The sequence below is a fragment of the Colobus angolensis genome, unplaced genomic scaffold (genome assembly GCF_000951035.1).
Source record: "Colobus angolensis palliatus isolate OR3802 unplaced genomic scaffold, Cang.pa_1.0 Scaffold126, whole genome shotgun sequence".
In the NCBI taxonomy this organism is placed as follows: Eukaryota; Metazoa; Chordata; class Mammalia; order Primates; family Cercopithecidae; genus Colobus; species Colobus angolensis.
Window position 1 is genome coordinate 141986 of NW_012113808.1, and position 24410 is coordinate 166395.

At 42.1% G+C, this 24410-nt stretch overlaps 1 protein-coding gene across 1 annotated transcript in view; it reads right to left on the reverse strand.

Moving 5' to 3' along the window:
• The window catches only part of LOC105505467 (disrupted in schizophrenia 1 protein), a 263501-nt gene that overhangs the window by 128128 nt on the left and 110963 nt on the right, over positions 1-24410 (reverse strand). The window contains exons 8-9 of the mRNA XM_011933299.1: positions 21017-21119; positions 3087-3275 (exon numbers count right to left, since the gene is read on the reverse strand). Of these exons, the coding sequence (XP_011788689.1) occupies positions 3087-3275; positions 21017-21119 (292 nt within the window). The remainder of the gene's footprint in view (positions 1-3086; positions 3276-21016; positions 21120-24410) is intronic.

Genomic DNA, 24410 nt, shown 5'->3' on the forward strand with positions numbered 1-24410 from the left:
CTGAATATCCAACTCAGACAACTCAAGCATCTTCCAAGAAACACAAACTTATCACTACCCTCATTAATTTGGAAAATGAATAAAGAAGCAGCAGATTCAAGGTCTGGATCTGCAATCTAAAATGTAGGAAGAGAGGACTCATGTGTCATTTTAACATCTGGCCCCAGTAAGTAAACAAATATCGATGGTATAGTATATTTACTATTTTAAAAGACATCATGCTGGATACCAAAGCAGTACAGTGAAACCTAAGGATGATGTTCTGACCTCAGTGGACTCATAATCTAGCCAGAGACACAAGATATAATGATATTTTAAGTGATGCATGCAGCAAATTCATCTCAGGTGCATCATGAGAGATACACTTCACATCATTAAGAGGTCTCTATATGAGAGACACTGCTCATTGTTCCCTAAGACTGCAAATCTCTCCTTTTAATATGGAAACAGAATTCAGCACTATAGCAGGGCACACTGCTGCCCAGGGAAAGGACAGCTCCCAGCCCCTCTTGAAAGTAGCTGTTACCATATAACAAGGTTAAGGTCACAGGGATGTGGCCGTAGCAGAGATGTGTGCAGATTTCTCAAAGGGTATGTAAAGGGGAAAGGTGAGCTCTCTTCCTTCTTCGTTTTTATCTGACTGGACTTGGACATGTATGTGGCTGGGTCAGCCGGGTTGGACTGAATGGCACAAGTTGTGGGGCAGAGAAGAACAAAATAGAAGAGTCTGAATTCCTGACAATCAGGGTGGCTTGATTATACGTCAGTTGCCTTTTTCCTCTGAAAGCTGCATTCCACAACCACTGTTGGAAATCAAAATCTTTTTTAAGAATACTACATATTTCTTAAATTAAATTGATTTAATTTAATTTTTAAGAATACTACATATTTCTTAAATGGTTTCATTCTCTAAGGCTAAAAAGAGTCATGGTACATGCATGCATATGTGTATGTGCGTAAGCACACTCTCCTTTGTACTTCCCCTACATTTAAACTTGAATCCTCTGAATTTTAACTCCCAAAACACAAAAATAGCTGAATATGGACTTTAGCCCAGTTTTATCACATTTTAATAAATAAAAGCTTCAATATATTCAGGAGTTCATTATTTATTTGTTTCCCACACTCTCAACCCTAGATTATTAATTTGGTTCACCTAAAGCCCACTCACCTCAAATTGGTTAAAAAAAATTAAGCATGTGTAAATCAATGTATAGGGAAAAGGGTGGCTGATCCAGCAAAATCCAAGTGTAAAAACATAGAGAAGCTTCACAACAGTAATGAGCCATCTGCAATTTAGAATCATCCATAGTAGCAATCTCTCATTCCATTTGTTTATGTTTTATTCATCATTGTGAAAATACTTAGTGAAGTGACAATGATGAGATTCAAAAAAACTGCACGGTTCTTTTTTTAAAAAGAGATATTAATGGCTTTCAAGGCTCAACTATTCAAATGAAAATATTGCTGGACTAAATTTGCTCAAATTTGTTCACTTCCTCTTTATTCTTAGATATAATATATTCTTCATTTTGTGACAAAAAGTTATGTGGTGATAACATGAGAAATGTCATAGTTTCCATTGTTTATACATTTAAAAACTCAACAGCAGAAACGTACTTAAAATGTACAATCTTCATTCCTATCACGACAGAGTAAACCAGGCTGTGGTGTCTCGGGTGAGCATGTTGTCATTCCTTAGTACTATAGTTATTTAGGCTCAAACGTACTGTCTGTAGTTACATATATGGCAAAAACAAGGCTTGACCTTTTGGAATGAAAAGAAAAAAAGATAAGTACTGAGTTGTTAAGTCAACTTAAGGGTATTCATCACAAAGAAGACAGAATAACTACTGAACATAATCTTTGATTCAAATATCTCTGCGAAGAAACCTCTCTCTACATAAATTGATAGGCATTTAAAAAAAATTTATTCATCCCGAATTGATGCACTTAACTTCAGCTAGCGGATTTTATACTTCTCAATGTAGCTTATAAATACTACTCTTCATTTACTTCACTTTACGGAATATTTACAAAAGCCCTATTTCAAATCTGGTTCCCATCAGCCCCGCTCTTTCCTTATGTCTTCTTAAATAAGCATACTTTGTAAAATATAGCCGTTTATTCATATATATTTCTTTCATTTGTTTTAGTAAATAACATTTATTTAGGAACCATGGTATGCTATAAATGACCCCTGACTTTTAGTTTCTAGGGGCAATGGAAAGGCGCACACGCATGCACACACACACACACACTCTCCAAGATCTTTGTAAATTAATCTGTACCAATCTGCCTAGGAGATAGATTTTATTCTTGTCATTTTACTGGTGCAGAAACAGGTTCCAATATTTAATAAAGATTAAATCTGAATTTGCTTTTAATGATTTTATTCTGCATATTAGAAACTGAATCATCAGAAATTCCTTACATTTTTTAAGAAATAAGTTTTTACTATCTCAATTTGCACTGAACCAGCGCCTTCTGAGACCATCCCTCTGGGTGCAAATCTCAGAGTAACCTATTACTCTTAACAACTGGAAAAGGAAAGAACACAGGAACACTTGAACTCCGCTGACAAGCACACACTTTGGCTAACGCAGCATTCACATCTTCGACATCATCTTTCCTGGGGAAAGAAGCTCTCAGAAAAGCGCACACACAGAAGAGCCACTTTGTGGTCTTTCCTCAGTTTTCTCAGATCAACCTGATTTAGCCTATGATTGTGCAGACTAGGAGACTGAGCCAAGAGACAAAAGGAAGATAATTGTCACACAAAGAAAATGCTCAAGACCTTGCCAAGGGAGAGATTGCCCTAAATAATAACAAAGCTATTAGCAAACACAGGGTGGGACGGGGAACAGAAAAAGAAAAGATGTCATATGTGAATATGAAAACAAAAGCTGACAAGTAATTCCATTCAGTTTGCCAAGGCGCCTGCCAAAAATGTCCCCAAGGAAAAGGGCCATGTGCTCCGTGACGCTCTTCACAGTGACGTTCACATAAAGCACAGAACATCCTGCCCGGCCACAAAATACAACAAATATCAACATCTCGCTGAGGAACAGTTGTGCACTACCTACCATAGGCAGTCTCCTGGTGCTCCACTTCTCTTCTCAGTCTGTCGTAATCTTCTTTAACACTTCCCAGCTTTTTGACATTCCTGGAACTCAACACCAACAGCTTGCTGAGGAGTCCCTCCAGCCCTTCTCTCTCTGATGTTAATGATCTAATCTCCTCAGTGAGGTCTTTAGCTGTACAGAAATGGTTGCCTACAGCACATTGTGGGAGAGAAGAAGGGAAAACAAGCTTTACAGCATCCACACACGGAAGATCTAGCAGCAGCTAATGTACATTCACAGCATGGGCAAAGAAACAGAACTTTGAGACCATGTACAACTTCCTTAGCAGTCCTCTGGGGAAAGAACCTGGAAAAATACTGCCCTCCTTAAACTGGAAAAATCACCAGTCTTTTTTATCACCTTATTCTTGTTATGTCTGTTTTAGGAGTTCCATTGACTAAGCCATGTCCCGTGAAATATGATGACACAAAGATGTCCCAGTGGAATCCAGAGGAACCACAATGTGTCACTCCATTCAAATAATACACAAATGTCAGAGATGACATATTGTAGCAGTGTGGAAGGGGACTGGGCCATATAATCAGAGTTGACTTAAATTTAATTCCTCCCCTGTTACTCAAATTACATGACCTGGAGCAAAAAAATTAGCACATCTGGGGCAAATTTCTTATAAAATATGATTGCAATAACACCTGACTCATAGGTAGTTACAAGAATAAACAAGAAATTCTGTAAAGCACTGAGCAAAATATATGGTAAATTAAATGTAGCAAGTTTGCAGCATACAAGGTCAATATACAAAAATCAATCTTATGTCTAAATATCAACAACAAAAAACTAGATGATTTTTTAAAAAAATACAATTTACAAGCTATTTTAAAACTCAAAATACTGATGGATACTTTTTTAAAATATGTGCAAGAGCTCTACAGTGAAAACTATTTTTCAAAAACTGCTGAGACAAAGACAAATAATTTAAAAGATTAAATTATTATACATACACTGGAGGTTCAATATTGGTAAGATTTCAGTTTTCCCCACATTGATTCATTGATTTAATACAATTCCAATCAAAATTTTATGAGGCTGTTTTGTAGAAATGTGTGTGCTTATTCTAAAACGTTGAAGAGTGAGCCAGGCATGGTGGCTCACACCTGTAATCCCAGCACTTTGGGAGGCTGAGGTGGGTGGATCCCTTGAGGTCAGGCATTCAAGATCAGTCTGGCTAATGTGGCAAAACCCTATCTCTACTAAAAATACAAAAATTAGTGGCATAGTGGCAAGCACCTGTAATCCCAGCTACTCGAGAGGCTGAGCAGGAGAATCGCTTAAACCCAGGAGGTAGAGGTTGCAGTGAGCTGAGATCTTGCCACTGCACTCCAGCTTGGGCAACAGAGTAAGACTCCATCTCTAAATAAATTTTTAAAAAATGAATAAAATGTAGAAGAATGAGCCCATGAGTTTGTAGTACACTATTATTGCACTATTGCCTGGGCAACATAGCAAGGCCCCATCTCGAAGAAGAAGAAAGAAGAAGAAAGGAAGAAGAAAGGAAGAAGAAGAAGAAAAAGAAAAGAAGAAGAAGAAGAAGAAGAAGAAGAAGAAGAAGAAGAAGAAGGGGAGGAGGGGGAGGAGGAAGGGGAGGAGGAGGAGCGGCCTAGGTAAACCAAAGCAATTCTTAAAAAGTTAGTCTTGGTTTCAAGACTAAGGCTAAAGCCACTATAAATCAAGGTTATATGGCATTGCATGTAGATGGGCAAATAGATCGATGGAATAGAATAAACAGTCCAGGAGTGGATTTACACATATACAGTCAACCAAAGTGCCAAAGCAAGTCAATAAGGAAAAGAAAATATTTCAATAAATGGTGCTGGGACAACTAGCTATCTACATAGGAAAAATATTAACCTTGATTCATACCTCAAACCATACAAAAATTTAATTAAAGGTGGATCACAGGCCCAAATGTAAAAGTTAAAACTATAAAGCTTCTACAAAAAAAATAAAAGAATATTTTATTGACTTTGGAGTAGGCAAGAACTTCAGATAAGATACAGCAAACACTATTTAAAAAAAGGATAAATGGGCTTTATCAAAATTAAAAACTCCTCATCAAAAGACACCACTAAAAAATGAGAAGACAAGTTACAGACTTGAAGAAAATCACTGCAATATGTCTAACTGACAAAGAAGTTGAATACTACAACTCGACAATTAAAACACAAATGGTGCCATTGAAAAACAGGCAAATGAGCTGGGCGCGGGGGCTCACGCCTGTAATCCAAGCACTTTGGAAGGCCAAGGTGGGCGGATCAGGAGGTCAGGAGATGGAGACCATCCTGGCTAACACAGTGAAACCCCGTCTCTACCAAAAATACAAAAAATTAGCCGGATGTGGTGGCAGGTGCCTGTAGTCCCAGCTGCTCGGGAGGCTGAGGCAGGAGAATGGCGTGAACCTGGGAGGCAGAGCTTGCAGTGAGCTGAGATCGCGCCACTGCACTCCAGCCTGGGCGACAAAGCAAGACTTCGTCTCAAAAAAAAAAAACAAAAAAAAACCAGGCAAATTACTTAAAAGCCATTTTACAAAGTAAGACACACAAATGGCCAATAAGCATATGAAAAAGCATTTGACATCATTAATCATTAAGAAAAGAAAAATTAAAACCATAATGATTCCACTACAAGCCCACTCAAATGTTCCAAATTAACTCGACTAAAAATGTCAACATTCACAAGGGTATGGAGCAACTGGAACTCTCATACATGTAAAATGGTCCCTTCAAGAAAAGTTCTGCCAGTTTCTCATAGGGTTAAATGTATACCTACCCTTTAATCCAACAATTCTACTTCTAGACATTTACACAAAATACAAAAAATATTTGCACTCAAATAAATGTTCATAGTGTCTTTATGCCTGAGAGCCAGTCCCAAACTGGAAGCAACCTAAATGTGCATTAGCAGGAAAATGCAAAAAGAACAATAGAGCTATGCAATGAAAGACTACTCAGCAATAAAAAGAAACAAACCCTTCATGCCTGCAGCAACATGTATGTGTTGTTGGGTTTTTTTTTTTTTTTTTTTTTTTAGATGGAGTTTTGCTCTTGTTGCCCAGGCTGGAGTGCAGTGGTGCAACCTCAGCTCATTGCAACCTCCGCCTTCTGGTTTCAAACGATTCTCCTGCCTCAGCCTCCCAGATAGCTGGGATTACAAGTGTCCACCACCACGCCCAGCTAATTTTTGTACTTTTTAGTAGCGACAGGGTTTCACCATGTTAGCCAGGCTGGTCTCAAACTTCAGACCTCGTGATCCACCCACCTTGGCCTCCCAAAGTGCTGGGATTACAGGCATGAGCCACCGCGCCCTGCCAACATGTGTGTGTCTTTACAAAAGATGCAAAAGAGTAGTGCCACATGATTCCATTAAGTTTTAGAACAGGCAAAATTAATCCATGGTAGAAGGTATCAGAATAAAGTGGGGATGGTGATGACTGGGACAATACAGGGTGTTGTTTCTTGAGTGATGAAAATGTTCTATCTCTTGATAGGGCTGTCTGTAACACAGGTGTCAAAATTCAAGATCTGTAAACACTTAAGACCTGTGCATTTCATTGAATGTAAACCATACCTCAATTAAAAAGAGGAAAAATTAGGAAATTTTAAAGTATGAACACTGAACAACAAACTACTAAATATATAACATTAATGAGTGCCCCACAAATTAGTGTTAGAAAACCCCACTATGTTTTCTAAGAATTTATAGTAACCACAATCACAAAAATAGCTACAAACTTTCTCACCTTTGAATGTCATCACAACTTTAGGAAATAGGTTATAGCTCATATTATTATTACTATCATTATTATTATTTTACATTTTAACATCTCTGAAACAGGGATGTGCCCTACAATCGCCATCAGCCAGGAAGAAACAGGATGCAGTGGTTATAACTGGATTGTTTTCCCGGACCTGGCTGACCATCTGCAACCCCCTGGTGTTTCAATGTACAAACTATTTTAGGACCATCTGCATACTGGCTGTTGCCTGAAAATCTTATGTTGATGTGGATTTGTAAGACTGGGAAAGCACCAGCATTCAAAACTTGAGGAAAGGTATTAGCAGTTTGGCAGACCATCCTACAGAAAACAGTTTATTCTTGGGGGAGAAAAAGTTGCCTCCCAGCAACTTCAGGGGTTCAGAGGATGATGATGTTTGGGGAAACACGAACTTCGACAACTTTGAGTCCAAATGTGCTGCAGAAGACTCAGACTGAACAAGAAGATGCCTAGGAAAACCTTAACCAATTTATTTTCCTTTTTAATGGGTGATATGTGATTTTTCAAAAGCCTAAATACATCTAAAAGAGCTATATCCGTAAGTATAAGATAAAAATTCTAAACCATAGAAAGCACTGTTATTGTTTAATTGACAGCAATGTTTCTTTCTTTGTAATATGTAAAATAACGGGTGCTTTTTATGTTCACTGAAATTCATATTGTTATCTCTTTTTACAGCTGGGAAAACGGAAATCTGGAGAACTAAAATATCTTGCTGAAGATCACAGTGCAGTAAACCATAGGACAAGTTTCCAGCTGGAACATCACCCCAGAACCCCTCCTCTTAAGCATAAATTATGTTGCTAACTTCTTTATTGTTACTTAGTAGGCAGATTTCAAACTGATACCGATGTTGAAAATGATACAAAACGTTTTCCCACCTTAAGGGCATTCTGAAGCCTAGCACATATCATCTGTCACTGAAGTCCATAGTTTCCAACGCCATGATTTTATAAAGACCATACTGAGACTCATGCGTTTGTCTCTCACTGTTTTAAGCAATATGGCGAACACAAAAGAGAACAAGTACTGCTCCTGCTCTCCAGGAAGTTACCACAAAATAAAGAGGATAGGGTGCCTTCCAAAGAAAAAGCAAACACTAGAAGAGGTCAGAGGAGAAGAGAGATGATTCCAGGACAGACTGAGGCAGATTTCAGGGGGGAAGAATATAAGAGTCCCAAAAGAAGAAATAGGAACCCTGGTTAGACAGCAATGGGCAGGGGGTAGGAAGTGAGACTAAACTCACACGGAAGTTGCTTCAAAACAACCGTGCCCCAAATGCCAAGCTGCTGGGTTGGACCCGTTTAGGAAAAACCCGCAAAGTCCAAAGGAGACCAGACCGCACTTCCATGAGCTTCAAGTTGTAAACAGTAACACAAATAAAACTTCCTGGATCGGTAATTTCCATCCTGAACAACGGCCAAGTCAAGGAAGCTGAGGATCGAGCCCCATACCGCGTGCCACAAAGAACCTCAAGGGACCCCACGCCCTGGGGAGCTCGCGGGAGGACCAGCACGGAGGTGTGACTGTGTTGGGGCAGGGCGGCCACGTGTACAATGTTGTACTTTCCAACGTTCCGCCTTAGGCTGTGCTTAAGAAGTCCCAACATGTCTTCTGGGCTGTGTTTTCAACCAAGAGAGTTAATAAAAAGTGGGATGGGCACCAAGTATGCCTCCACAGACACCAGGCAGAATATGCCACAGCGTGCCATTTCCTCCTGTGAACAGTCAGAAGAAAAAGATCTCCAAAACCAAATTTGAAGAGACTACATATATGGAGTGAGTGCCGGTACAAAAGTTTTGCTGGAAATACACCCCCTAATCCCTTGCAACCCATTGCAAGCTCTAGAGACCAGCGCCCTTGGTAAAACATAGGAGAGATCATTAATTAAAGCCTGGGCCCTTTCTTTGATCCTGAGGAATAAGGCTTGGGAAAACGCACAGTGATAAAAGCAAACGTTTTAAAAGAGCAGAAAGAGTGAGAATTCCCAAAGAGATCGTTCATATCAAAACCCAAGCCATGATAAAATGCTACAATGCCCTTGATTAAAATTTTATAGGTATTTTGACCTCAGATCTAAGCCCATGAGGCTTAGACCAGACCTTGCTTGATGCAGACCTCTCTGATTGCTGAAATTGGTCAGGAGCTTAGTGATGAAAATTTGGAAAGTCAATACTGATACCTGAAGAAAGTCCCATCAGAGATCTGTGACCTGAAACTTCATAACTTTCATGGGCCCTTTCTAAATGCCACAGAAGGATGTGTGTGGACAAGAATATGCCACCTATGGCATCCCAATATACCTGTGCCTGCCTGCTCTTCAACAAAGGAATGAAACCTGGGTATTCTCATAGGTTTTTTAAAGCACTTGTCAACATATTTTATTCTGCAAATAACACAATTTAAATCCCTAGGCATATGCTGAAGCTGACTTTACCCACTCTGTTCTAACGGTTACTTAGCCTCTCTGAATTCAAACATCAGCCAGGTGTGGTGGCTCATACCTGTAATCACAGCACTTTCGGAGGCCAAGATGGGAAGATTGCTTGAGGAGTTGGAGACCAGCCTGGGCAACATAGCAAGACCCCCATCTCTACAGAAAAATTAAAAAATTAGCCAGGCATGGTGGTATGCACCTTTAATCCTAGCTACTTGGGGAGGTTGAGGTGAGAAGATCACTTGAGCTCAGGAGCTTGAGGTGGCAGTGAGTCATGATTATACCACTGCATTCTAGCCTGAGCAACAGAGCAAGACCCCATCCCTTAAAAAAAATACCTACCCTCCGTACTTCATAGTACCTGGGGCATTTTGAACAGTTCTTCCTTCACCTGAGGTCATTATTTGAGAGTGCAATTTTAGAGATTACAATGCTCTCATTACGTGGACTGTCTCATTTAATCTTCCCAACAATCCAGGAAGGGGAGTCTCTTAATGATTGTCCTTGATTTCCGGTTAAAAAACTTAGACCCAGAGGTGACCTTGTGAAGGTCACCAAGTTTCAGAGTTCTAGGATACCATGCAAGGTTGCTGAACTTGAACTTGGTTCTTCTGCCCTCACTTCAATACGTGACTTAGTTAATACCTGGACGGGAATCATCACTAAAGTGAGAGAGCACATGGCAAGGGGGATGAATCCCGTGCCCACGTGGCCCCTTTCACCTGCCCCGTCCTCAGGCCTCTCACCTGGGGTACCCCTCACACACCTGGCAATTGCCTGAACCCATGGACATTTCAGTTTGTAATGATCCTCCTAAGATTGCCTACTTTCACCTATCCACATTTGAACTACACTTATTTAGTGGAAAAAAAGAAATGAAGCCAGTGCTGAGAATAATCAAACTCCAGAAATAGTAGAGTGCTGTATAATTTGTCTTACGTGACACCAGATCTTTCAAGGAACTGCAAGCTCAAGTGCACAGTTAAGCCAGATCAAGATCTACCCTTGTATTTCAGAGCCTTCCCTTGGTGAGGTCAAAGATATCCACTGTGAGCTTGGGCTGGCTGAACCAAAGAGCAACTGAGGCAGCCAACAAGCCCCAGCCAACTGCTCCCCTCCCCACCCCCCTTCTTCCTGGTCCCTTCAGCTAGAATCTGCCATTTTCTGTCAGGGCTGTGCATTTCTTCCAGTCACCATGACTTCCTAAGACAGCCAAAAGCATTTCCTGTGAGCAGAGCCCGACAGCTGGCTTTGCACATTGAACATTTCAGATGACCACATATTTCATAGAATACAAGGGGAAGATAACACTGGACACACAGAACTTCCCAACTGCTTGAGAAAATTTGGTGCCTGGTGACAGACTAAGTATACAACCACACAACAGCCAGGCCATATCAAAAGGTGGAACTCTGATCCACAAAGTGCAGCAACTTTCCCAGAAAACAATACCCCTACCTACAAAAAGCAACCCCGGAAGCTGGCCTGCTCTAAGTCAGACCTGCTGGAAGCCAAATTGCTGTCTAGTAACTCTCCAGGAAGTTAAATAATAACTTCTGTTGGCCTAAAATGTTCAGGACTGGATTAATAACTGATGGTTTCCCTAATTTTTGTCCCCAATTCCAACTTAGAACCCACCAGAGAAAGCCAAATATGCTCCTGCAACCAAGCACACAGGATGTTCGCTTCTAGTGAGCCGCCTCCAGCTTCCCCTCATCAATAACCTCCAATCAAGGCACATCTGAAGACTTCACCTTTTTCCACTATAAAGCTTTCCCACTCGTCTGCCCACTTTTGAGTCTCTGCCAAATTGCAGGTGATGGTATCTGACTCCTTTGCTGTAGCAAGCTCTGCATAACAGCTTTTGCTTATTCTCATTGGGTAGGTCAAGACATTGCTTTTCACACCGGATGGGCATCATCTTTGAAAACATCTTTATTGGGTCGCTTGTCTCCCTCCTCCAGTCACTGATCTAAATCATAGACTTTTTTAGAAAGAGGGAAAATAGTAAAGAAAGAAAGCAACTGAGTTGACGCTCCCAGCCACTGTCTGTATCCTGAATTTTGTTTTTCTGCCATATGTCAAGTGCCCTCTCCTGGACCATCGTCACTGCTTCTTCTGCTTCCCTGCAGCTGCAGACACAGGAGAGTTCTGTATGTCTGGCCTTGAGCCCCCACCCACCCCAGTACAGGGCCAGCCCCTGCTGTTCTGAATCAGTGTTTTCAGTGACCACTTAAAACACAGTGAGTGCCCACGCCTCTGTGATCTGAACTGCTCTTTCCAGTTCCATATAAAGTTAAGAACCCACTTAAGAATGTTTAATCATTCAATAGTTTTTCTTGGTATATAATAAAAAAGTGATTTAAATACAATCTATTTTATTTTAGATTATATCATTGGGGTTATTTTACAAAGTTACCTTTAAATACTATTGTAAATAAAATTAATAACAAGCAAAATTCTTATTCTTCCTTGACAACTGACATGGTCCATTTAATTTCCTTTAAATTAATTATGCAAGAAAAGGATATTTTTTCAAGAAAATTTAAGATGATATATATTTATTGGTTGGGTGCCAAATATTCATTCAGAAGATGGAAATTTAAATCCTTGTTTCTAAATTTAAGGAAAAAACTACTTTCATCACTTGATGTGTGAAATTCACTCATTTTGTGTTTATCTAGAAAATCTAGTTTATTGTTTAAATGTTCTTATTTTCCCCAAAATCATCAGTTAGGAGAGAAGATTTCAAGCTGCCATTCAAATGCAATTGTGTGCAATGAATACATTTCGGGTATAGATAGTTTTTATTCTCTATAAATGAAATGCCAAATTGGATAGAACCATTCTTTAAAAAAAAAAAAAAAGGCTTTTGGAGTATCAGAGACATCCTCTTATTGTTATTTTAAAATAAAAAATTTTTTGAGCTGTTTGCTTCTTGGAAATAGATAACAAGGGGGCAGGTGAGATTAAAAAAAAAAAAGTATTCAAACTGAGGTGAGACCCAAAGATGGCCAATCTAATAACGAGGCAGAGGTCTCTGCCTGTCCTGGGAAGGCTCCCTCGTTGGCCAGAGGAGCCCACTTGTTGGGCTGCCAACTAGTTCCTATAAATTCTAAGGCAATTAGAATCATGTGGTGGCTCTAACGGGAATGAGACAGCTGCCCAGGCATTAGAAGAAAACCACACCCAATGGCTCAAGCCAGCAGCAAGAGACAAAAACTTAGAGGCATCTCCCCTGACTAGCAGACTGGGCTCCCTGTTTCCCCTCTGCTTCCTTTAAACAGACCATTCACACATTCAGGCCATTTGCCTGAAAACTTACAGTGACCCAGACCCTACTCCCTATACACACTGCCAGTTGTCATGTGTCTTGTTTCTCTCTCTCTGCATGACGCTTCATTCCTATCTGGAGTGGCCCAGGGACAAAGGACTGCTCTCCCGTCTCTCTGTGCCCTCCCTGCCCAGGATCCATAAATTACGCTTTTTGAATTTGTTCCCTACTGTGGTGTATATTGCATCTTCCGTCTGAAGAACCAGGGGATGCCCCTGGCCAGGTTTTACCTGGGACGCCCAAGAGAGCACAAGGTTGGGCTCCCAGCGCCAGAGCAATGGGCAGGTGGGCATAAACTGAACACAGGAAAGGCAAGAGCCACAAAGACATATAAACAAGTTTCCCAGGCAAGGAGCCCCTGGTCACAGGTCAGACAACTAGGCATTGCACCTTCCAGGTAAAAGAAGCATCCTATGAAAGGCACGCAGTAAATACCTTGTCCATCTCCCCTTCATTTCTCCTTAGGGCAGGTTGCTAGCTGCTCTGGGACTGGAACTTCAGTTTAGCTAGGGGCTCTCAGAACAGACAGCTAGATGAATTAAACAAGGAAGCTTCTCAGCCTCAGGCACATCTTCTAGGACAAGGAGAAGGCCAGGGGAGATCAGCAATCCCACAAGACGTGCTTCCAGGCCAAGGCCGGGCTGCAGTTGCAGGTACTTACCCTGCACATTGGTGCACATTGGGCCTGGAGCTTCACATGGGTGCGCAAAGATGTGACTCAAAAGTCCATTTGCCAGAAGTGAGCAGGGCAGGCCAGCTCTCCTCTCACTGGTACAGCGGTTCTAGCCCTCACAGAACATTAAAACCACCTGGAAACTGTTTATGAAGGTTCCCATATTCAGGAACAATGCCTAGAGATTCTGACGGAAGGAATTTGGTGCTGCCTGTGTACCAGTATTTTTAAATTTCCCCAGATGATCCTAACATGCAGTAAGTTTGACAGCTACACAAATTTAGAGCTTCTCCAAAACACACAGGGTATAATACCGGAGCCATACACTGGAAGTCCTTCTGTCGGGAATGCAGAGAAAAAAGAAAAAGATGGCCAACATCTACCATTTTAAAGGGATTCCAGCAAGCATATTATAAAATGCAGGGCTGCCTCTGGCATCTGGAAGCAGCTTGGGTGCCCTGGATATAATTCTCTTTTAAAAGTTTTTTCACAGCTTGTACAGACTACTTAAGACTGGCCTTCATCTTGCGCCAAAATAGCAGGGCTGTGTTTGTTTAGCTTCGAGATTTCCAGGTCCAGTTGATTAAAAAAGGTGAGTGAGAAGCCTGCCAACACACAGTGGGGCTGTCACCCAGGCAGCTGCTGCTGCTGGCTTCCAGCATCCAGAAGCTGGAACATCGGCCAACTCCAATCACCTGGCAGAGGATGGATCTGATGAGCAGGAGGACTGGCGCTTAAAACCAGACATACCCACTGGAGTCAGGGCAGGCGATGAAAAGCCTGACAAGTGAAGGAGGTATGAAAACAACAGATTCTAGGGATCAGCAACCAACCAATAGGGGTTCATTTTTTGAAAAACAAATACTTCTACTGGCTGTCTTTTCAGTGCCAGGCATTAAACAAAGTGGAAGAAAAAAATTTCAGGGTGACTCAACAGATGGACCAGATCAATAATAAGGGGTAATTCAAGCAGGACAAGCCTGGAGCTGGAAGTGCATGCAGGATGCCAACATCAGAGCAGCCAGGCATCAGAGAGCCAGACAGCCAGCCTTGACTACTCGCCCGGCCTCAGGGGCTGAGCCTTTGTCCCAGGGCAAGGGAGTGGCTGGGGTTTGGCTGGCCCCGTTCCAGATGAGGACTGCAATACTCGCCAGGTCAATGAGCACCGATAGAGGTAGGGCCCAACATAGGAGTGTGTCTCAGAACGATGCAGACCCACAGTCCAACACACAGGAAGGATGCTTGTTGCTAAGTCTTAGACACGGGAACTGGAGGAGGGTTGAGTGCCCCCAGCAGTGGGAAGGCAGGCATGGCATGCAGATGGTGGATGCGGACTCAAGACACCAACTCTCATCGCTCCAGGTCGGTGGTTTGGAAAGTCTCAGCCCATTCTAGAGAAGGAAACAGGCCCAGGTTTCTGATGGGGATGGGTAATAGCCACAGAGCACAAGTCAGCCCCACCCACCACACACTTGCTGTAGTGCCGCACTCTCGGTCCTAGAGGGCACCAATGCTTTCCCTTCGCTCTGCCCCAGGGCCAAAGCCATTAAGTCCTGGGCAGAGGGCGGGAGTGTTCAGTGAGAGCAGCACAGAGGTTAAGGAGCTGCTCTTTTTTGAGATCTTCGCTCTCACTTCCTTTCCAGGCAGTCAGTTGAGCAAGGTGGGTCTGGGGCTTCCTCTTGGGAGAAGAGGCCTTTCACCCTTGAACCCTGCAGGACCTCAGTTTGTCCCAGGGCAAACCTCCTACAGTGGGCAGTTAGGTCAGACCTGCTCCAGGCCTCGGAAGACTCTCCTCTCCTTGGCTTCTCTTACTGCACTGGATCCAGCCAGGACATTGATCAGACCTCCAGGGCCCAGATTAAAAATATGTGGCCCAGCTCTGGGAGAGAAGCCAGCAGGTCTCCCAGGCTCTTGAACTCAGAGCTGAAAACCAAACAAAAAAATGAATCCTCCCCATTGACAAGGGGCCCAGCCTAGTTGGCCAGGCAGGAAAGTGCACAAGCACTGAGGCCAAAGCTGCCTTGTAATAAGAGGTACGCTGGCCGGGAACCCGCAGCACTGAGTGTCACCTGGTCAGAGAGTCACCTGCTGGCTGGGTCTCCCTCAACTCAGATGCATGGCTAACAATCACTAGCTAAGCATGTATTCACTCTTGGAAAGAGATGTCACATTTGTATATTTATTATCTCATGTATTAATATACTGATGTACCACATTATTCTAATTCACTACCTCACTTAATTCTTACAACAACCTAATGTGACAGGCAATATTATTATTAGCTCCATTTTATAGATGAACAAACAAGACCTGAAAGGGTTAAATAACTTGCTCAAGATCATTCAGCCAAGTCATGACAAAGCTGCACTTGAACACACACGTCTCAGATTTCAAAGACCAAGTTTCTCTCTACTAATTCTATGGCCCCTGCACTCAAAAACTGAGAAATCTGTCTGCCCTGGTGAGTTTCTCACTCTAAGCCAGTATACATAGAGCTCAGGGCTGTACTTTCCTTCTCTAGTGATATGGTGTGGATTTGTGTCCCATCCCAGTTTCACCTTGAAATGGAATCCTCGGCCGGGCGCGGTGGCTCAAGCCTGTAATCCCAGCACTTTGGGAGGCCGAGACGGGCGGATCACAAGGTCAGGAGATCGAGACCATCCTGGCTAACACGGTGAAACCCCGTCTGTACTAAAAAATACAAAAAAACTAGCCGGGCGAGGTGGCGGGCGCCTGTAGTCCCAGCTACTCGGGAGGCTGAGGCAGGAGAATGGCGTAAACCCGGGAGGCGGAGCTTGCAGTGAGCTGAGATCCGGCCACTGCACTCCAGCCTGGGCGACAGAGCGAGACTCCGTCTCAAAAAAAAAAAAAAAAAAAAAGAAATGTAATCCTCAGTGCCGGAGGTGGGACCCGATGGAAGGTGATTGGATCATAGGGGCGGTTTCTCATTAATGATTTAGCCCCATCCCTCTTGGTGATGTGGTTGCGATAGTGAGTTATCGAAAGGTCTGGCTATTTAGAAGTGTGTGGCCCCTCCCCCACCCCCTCCTCCTGCTCTGGCTATGTGAAGTGCTGGTTTCCCCTTCACCTTCCGCCATGATTGCAAGTTTCCCAAGGCCTCTCCAGAAGCCTAGCAGATGCTGCCATGCTTCCTGTACAATCTGCAGAATCATGAGCCAATTAAACCTCCTTTCTTTATAAATTACCCAGTCTCAGGTATTTCTTTACAGCAGTGTGAGAACTGACTGATATCTAGGAAGGACAGTAACAATAGAATCCACTTTTGCTATTGGCTTTAAACCAAACTATTCTCTGCTGAACAGGAAAATTGAAGCAGAAATAGAGAATGGAAAGAAAAGAGGTGACTAAAACACATTTAAGGTGTGTACAGGTCAGCGAAAAGGGAGAGAAACGATGGGCTTTCTAAATTACTTTTGTTAATGTGTATTACACCACACTCAACTGGATACATCAATATCATCATGGTTCTTCTAAAAATCAATAATTACCTATCTGTAGTAGATTTCCTATACTAGCCTACTTTTCTTCCTTTGTTCATTTCTAACATCTTAGTTAATTCTATGACTTCCGAGGTCTTACCACATGCACCCCTCTGTGTACAACATGGCTGGATCACGCTTCCTGAAGTCTGGTTTTAGTCATTCAGTACTCCTCTAAAACATTGTAATGGCTCCCTAAAATGCTCTTATCCTTAGCCTACAATTCAGAGCTCTGTGTATCCTGGTCCTAACCAACTTTGAAGAGCTACCACAATACTAATCCTATACCTGGGCCAATCTATACTGCTCTTCCTTCTGAAAAAATAGTTGTGCTTTTCCTCCACACTCAGCCCAGGCATATCTAGCTCCACTCCACTGTGGCCAACGGGAGAACACAGCTATCAAAAAAGAAGAGACATTGAGCCAGGATGCCTATAATCCCAGTGACTCCAGAGGCTAAGGCGGAAGGATGGCTTGAGTCCAGGAATTCAAGGCGGCAGTGAAAAAAAAAAGGAAGGGGGATCTTGTCCTGTTCTCTACTGCATCCTCAGTGCCTAGAACCAGATCTGGCACTTCGTGATGCTCAATGATATTTTTCTTTTCAGTAAATAAATGGAACAGGCCATTTCCTCTGACTGAAAAGCTTTCTGTCCAGCTCTTTAGTTCTCAAAATCCTTCTGTCTCAGTAAGCACTGTGTCACTTTTTAGAGCATGGCACTGAAACTCTTTGACACACCTCTCACTGAGACTTGTCATAATGGCCCTTCCCTTGAATCAGCGCACCAGGAATGCTGGACCAATAAAACACAATGGAAGTAACACTGCAGTGGTCATAACAATATGCCCACCGAATTCTTTAATACTCCTCCTATGGGGTAAAACCTGTTTCCTTCCCCTTCCCTGTGGGCTGAACTTAGTGACTTGCTTCTATTCACTAAGCAGAAGTGATGCTGTGTGACTTTGAAGGCTAAGTCCTAACAAGGCACTGTGGTTTCTGTCTTACTTGCTCTCTCTCCCTCATTTCACTGGCTCTGAGGAAATCAGCTGCTATGTTGCAAGAGGTCCTATGGCACAACTCTTGTGGCAAGGAACTGAAGCCGTCTGTTAACAACACATGCATGAGCTTGGAAGCAGATCTTCCAGCCCCAGCCAAGCCTTTAGATGACTGCAGCTCCAAAGTGTGTCTTAACAGCAACCTTAGGAGACCCTGAGTCAGAGCCACCCAGCTAATTCACTCTGGACTCCTGTCTCTCAGAGACTATGAGAGATAAAGGTTTGTTGTTTCAGACTATGAAGTCTGGGGAGCCACTTACTACACATTAATAGAGATGCATGCCAGTTTCTGAATTCAGACCTTAAGAATAAGAAATTTCCATTTCCTTTCTCTTGGGACACTCACTCTCGGAACCTAGCAGCCACGTTGTAAGGAAGCCAAGCTGCCTATAGAGAGGCCCACAGAGAGAGCACTCAACAGCCAGACCATATGTATGCACCATATTTGGTGTGGATTCTCCCACCAAATATGGGAGCCACCCCAGTTGAGCCACCCCAGCTGTCCCTGCCAAGCCCTGCTCAAATTGTATTTCCATGGGCAAAATAAATAACTGGTAATATTTTAAGTCACAATGTCTTGAGATGGTTTATTATGCAGCAGTAGATAATTAAAACAGATTTTGGTATCTGGATATGGAATGCTGTTGTAACAAAATCCTAAAATCAAGGCATTGTTTTTGAAGCCTCACGGGCCTCAGTGAAGGATGAAAAAAAGTAAGAAAAACGTATCAGAAGCTAGAAAAAAAAAATCCTTGCAGTGGCAAAAATGTCATTGAGTTACCAACTGAAGCAATATAAAAAAGAGTCCTTAATAATTGTAATTATATATCCAAGGAGATTTCCAGGCAGAATACAGAAGTGCCCACTGATCTCCTGTCACTGCCTGTGACGAAATGCAAGAGAAGAGAGATGAATTAAAGAATAAACTGTTACATGTAAAGGAGCTAGATCTGACCAGGTTTGAAAATGAAACTAATTTCTTATTCCTGCTCTCTGCAAATGGCAAATAATTCTCAAATTAAGAAAGGGCCTCAGGCCATAGATCAAAATCAGGATGGATGTATTAGTCCTTTCTCACACTACTATAAAGATACCACCTGAGACTGGGTAATTTATAAAGAAAATAGGTTTAGTTGACTCACAGTTCTGCATGGCTAGGGAGGCCTCAGGAAACTTACAATCATGGCAGAAGGCAAAGGGGAAAGCAAGGCACCTTCTTCACAAGGTGGCAAGAAGAATGAATGCAGGAAGAACTACCAAACACTTGTTAAACCATCAGATCTCACTCACTATCATGAGAACAGCATGGGGGAACCACCCTCATGGTCCAAACACCTCCCACCAGGTCCCTCCCTTGAATGTGGGGATTACAATTTGAGATGAGATTTGGGTGGGGACACAGAGCCACACCATATCATTTGGTCTATAAATCTAAGAGAGCGAATCATAGAAACTTGAAGACAGACAAAAGACCCCCTAAGAATCTTAATGACATCCCTTAAGATCCCCTCCATTCAATAGGGGTTTTAAGAATCTTACCCAATGGAGTGAAGGTTTGCCCATTCTGAAGGTATTGAAATAGGAGGAAACAGAAATAGCATTATATGCAGGAGTTGCAAAAAAATGTCGGCCACCTTATCACCAGTATCACCCATTGACTGAAAGGCCCGTCCACCAAAGAGCATACAGAGCAATCAGAAAATAGTGAGGTCAAAAGGTCAGTTACCAGGAGGGTTAATTCAGGTCATCCTTCAGCAGATCAGGCCTTACCAATTTTCTCAGCTGACCAAAGAGCTAAAACAGGAAACCTGCCCCATATGCAATATGCCATCTTAGGCATTTTCCCTGGAGTCTGAAGACAGATTGTTCACATTGGAGTGAGGCTATCTCTGCTGCCTGAATTATACATTTCTTCCCTCGGGCTTAATACAGACTCATCCACCTGTATTCCTGGGAAAGATATATTGATTAAGAAAGGCAAAAACCCTAACTCAGAAACAAGATTGTTTTCAATCTTCTTTTTTTTTTCTCATAGCAAATGGGCTCATAATTTCAAGTAAATGGCATGTGAAGCTGTTAAGAGCCAAGCCCCACATTCGCACTGCCATGTTCTACTGGTTGTAAATAATACGCGTGACTGCACCAGGGACCAAATTGCTCATTAGCTGCCAACATTAGTTGTTTAATGATCTGAGGAGCAGAAGCTGCCAATTATTGTATTCCTCCTTAAAATACCATTTAAAACCCACACATGTAATTATTATACCTTTTCGTTAAATTTGTATGATTCTTTTGAAGCTGATGAGCTGTGGGTCCATTCAACCTACAAAACTCAGAGAACTTTTTGAAGCTGTCATTATGTAACTGGGTTAAAAATCCGTATATAATACACCAAGAGAGGGCCTGGACTTTAGCCCCAGATCAGCCACTGCTGAGCTAATTGAGTGACCTTAACCAAAGGACACATCCCGTGGCCTCAACCTCCCCATCAGTCCATTCGGATCACAGTCTCGCTCCCATCTACCTAATACAGCAATTGTGAAAGTAAAATAACAAATACAGAGGAGTGTTTGAAAGCACTATTCAAATGATAGGATAAGATACTGTTTTCAGAGACTCTTGTTTTCAAGCTACTAATTAATGGAAAAATCAATTCCTTAATAACTGCCAGACTAAGAGGGAGCATAATCCTTTGGGGATTCGCCAAGTTTCTGTGACTAGATTTTTAAACGGAGGACATCCATTTGTCTCATGCTACCATCCTTCCCCCACAGGAAGGGTCTGAGCACACCCAATAATCCTCATTCAGTATTTACAGATACACAATGCTACATACACATCTGCTAGAATCATATGGCACACAGAGTACATTCAGTCTCTAAACTCTTCAAGAAACAGGAACTGGAAGTCCCAAATACGGTACTCAGATAAACAACTTGTGCTATATTATGTGTACATTAGTGAAACTCCCCAGAAAAGCTTTCAGATGTCTGAGAATGACATAATAACCGTGGAATGTTCATCGAGGGCAAAACACGGTGCGCTGGTGGCTGTCATTATTTTAGTTGGACGGCTTCAACATCTCCTACACTGCCAGTTACCTGATATGGCATGCATTTTGGCTTCAAGCAAGGCTGGTAGTTGCGTTTCAATATCGTTAACTTTCTTCCTCAGGGTGCTGCAGAATTTCTCACTCATACACACCTAGGGGGAGAGAAATGGCCAGGAATCATCATTTATTCAGCTAAAAATCAGAAGGCCGTAGAACAGCCAGGTCAGAGATTTCTGGGTTTGTAAGTAATTAAAAGGGGTGATGAAGAGTAATTGGAGGATAATGCTCAAAAAGCAAGAAATGGAAAAAGAAAGGCAAAGAAGAGAGGGAGGGAGGAAGGGAGGAGGGAGGGAGGAAGGGAAGGAGGGAGGGAGGGAGGAAAGAAGGAAGGAAGGAAGGGAGGGAGGGAGGGAGGAAGGGAGGAACGGAGGAAGGAAGTCAGGGAGGGATGGAAAAGAAAAAAAGGGAGGGAGGGAAGAAGGGAGAGAAGAAGGGAGAAGGAAGAAAGGGAGGGAGGGAGGAAGAAACAGGGGAAAAGGGAAGGAAGGAAGGAAAGGGAAGGGAAGGAGGGAAATGGAAGAAAAAGAACAAAAATAAAGTGAGCAATGGCGTATTCCAAGCATATGCCCATCACCCACACTTAATTACAAAACCGATAGGAGCTAATCCAACAGAGAGCAACCACAAGTTAACATAATTGCATCACTCCTGCCTCCTGCCTTCTCCAGACCTTTGCCGAATCCTCCCGTCTGCATCACTTTCGTAGCCCCAGGTGGTTTGGCTCACTCATACCCTTCGGGACTCTGCTCAGTCGCTGCCTGGGAGGAAAGGCCTTGCTGACTACCCACTCAAAATAGCAACCTCCCTTGGCCCTCCCTCCGCTTGATGTTCTTCCACAGCTTCCGCTCAGATGACACACTATGTACTTCTATTCCTTTGTTTCCACATTGTCTGTCTGCTGGGATACGAGCTCTATGTGAGCAGGGACTTCGCTCTGTGCCTGGCACATAGGATGCAGTGAATAAAGATATGGCCATTGAGATGAAGGTCAAAGCTGCAAGCTAAATTTAATTACTAGCATTAATAGACAGTGTTTAGGGAAACTTTGAAGGCAGATAGATACTTGCTGGCAAGTCAGATTTGAAAAATAGACAAGTAACTCTCGGTGAGATTTGAGGGTTTTATCATGTATTTTCCCATGACATTCCAAACGCACCCTACAGGTTTTTTTCTTTGGGTTTTCAAAAATAGCAAAAATCTTAAATCTTAATTTCTTTCTCCAAATGTCTTTAGGTTATCTTTTATTTTGTTGGAGGCTAAAACATCACATTTTTTCCCTTTTTGAACCCTTTCAGCAGTCTCAAGACTTTTCATATGCCAACGATATCTAGACTCAGATTAATGAGCTACCTAGAAAAATTTAATTTCCCAGAAGAATCTAGGGTTTGTTGGATACCATCAACTTTAAATGTTTTCTTATATCAGTTTGAATTGAGATTATTTTTAGAGTCAAAGCAGACCTCATCCATCCTGCCTAAAATACTCCACTCTTTCTCTCATGGACTTCCATATGTTCTATTCAGTGGCTATAATTTTCCAACATCTTTTTTATAAAAATCATTCTCTGGATGAAGACGACAGTTTGGTAGCCTCTAAACCCAAGCCTGCACTGGTGGTGTTGGGCATCCACATGTCCAAAGTAATTAATTCCGAGACCCTTTCAACATCTTGAGACTTTTCAGGATGTCAGAACCAGAGTTAAAAGGAAGGTATCCCTTCCCCCAGCACCAAGTCTTAGTTTGGCTCAAACCCAGATGACTAGCACATCCCATCGTATCCATTTAATAATGTCATCTGAGGTCTGAGGACATTTCCATTAACTCTGTAACACCAGCCATAATTCTTATGTCTCATCCAATCTATGTTCAATATTTCTGATTTTAGTGAACAGTATCTGTTAATCATAATTGGGTCAGTTTCTCCTTTGTTGAGCAAATCTATCCTTCAAGCTGTCAGTATTAATACAAAACAATCTTTCTGAATCTTCTTATTAAATTGCAGTGTTCACTCTTTCAGGCTCTGCTGGATGTAATCTAATATCTACCAATCTCCAGATATCCCATTTATTTCCAACTGTTTCTTCCATCTCATTTATCCCTTAATTACCTTTGGTTTGGGTAACCCATAAGAGTTTAAGAAATGCAATGAGTGCAAGGAAGGTTTCATTTCTTTCTGAGACAGGAATCTAAAGAATATCAGGTAGGGGTGTGTGTGTGTGTGTGTGTGTGTGTGTGTGTGTCTAACACATTAGAGAAAGAAAGCTATGTCAATCTGAGACCTTTAGCTCATGGTCACTAGTCAATCTAGTTTAAAGTAAAGAGAAAGGTGTTTTGTGTGACTGGACAGTTTTGTTTTAATTCTCTGTGGACTAATATAGCCCCTGCCCACAGCACACACACATACATTCATGTCTGTGCACACATACCTATCCAACTCTGCACACACACATACACATCCCCAGAAAAGCTGTGTATCCTTTTTATTTACAAATAAAATTGCACACTCATTATCAAATGGAGCTTTTATGTTTACATTTTAAAATCAAAGACATGAGTTCCTTAATTTTATGGAAAAGCAAAGTAATTATAAAGTGTTTTAAATGTATTAGAGAAGGTATATACAATGCTTGGAAATGTTTTTGTCCCCCCAGAATTCACAGGTTGAAATTCTAACTCCCAAGGTGATGGCATTAGGAGGTGGGGCCTTTGGGAGGTGATCAGATCATGAAGGTGGGGCCCCCATGAAGGGTTAGTACTCTTCTAAAGAAGACCGAGACCCTGCCCTGCCCTCTTTCTTCCATGTGGGAATACAACGAGAAGTCAATCGTCTGCAGCCCGGAAGAGGGCCTCTCACCAGAACTTAGCCATGCTGGAACCCTGATCTCAGATTTCCAGTCTTCAAAGTGATGGGAATTAAATTTCTGTTGTTTATAAGCCACCCTATCTATGGTACTTTGTTATAACAACTCAAATGGAGTAAGACTGTATGCAAACAAAGCAAACCATTTTTGATATTTGGGAAAATCTAAGATCTTTAATAGTAGTTCGAGATTTTCAACAAATCCTAATACTGAGTACATAACAGTATATGTGTGTATCCACAATACACAGTGTCATAAACACACACATATAAGCACCATCTGCATTATATAATAGGCACACCTGTATCCTCAGTGTTGGTGTACAGATGCATTCATATTACCTATACAGCATGTTCTGAAGATAGTCAATAAACTCAGACCCAAGACAGTCCTCCTATCTTTTAATTCTACGTAGAAATCAGGATGCACCTGATAAACAGTAGAAAATGTAAGAGAGGCCAGGTGCGGTGGTTCTTGCCTGCAATCCTAATTTTGACAGACTGAGGCAGGAGGATTGCTTGAG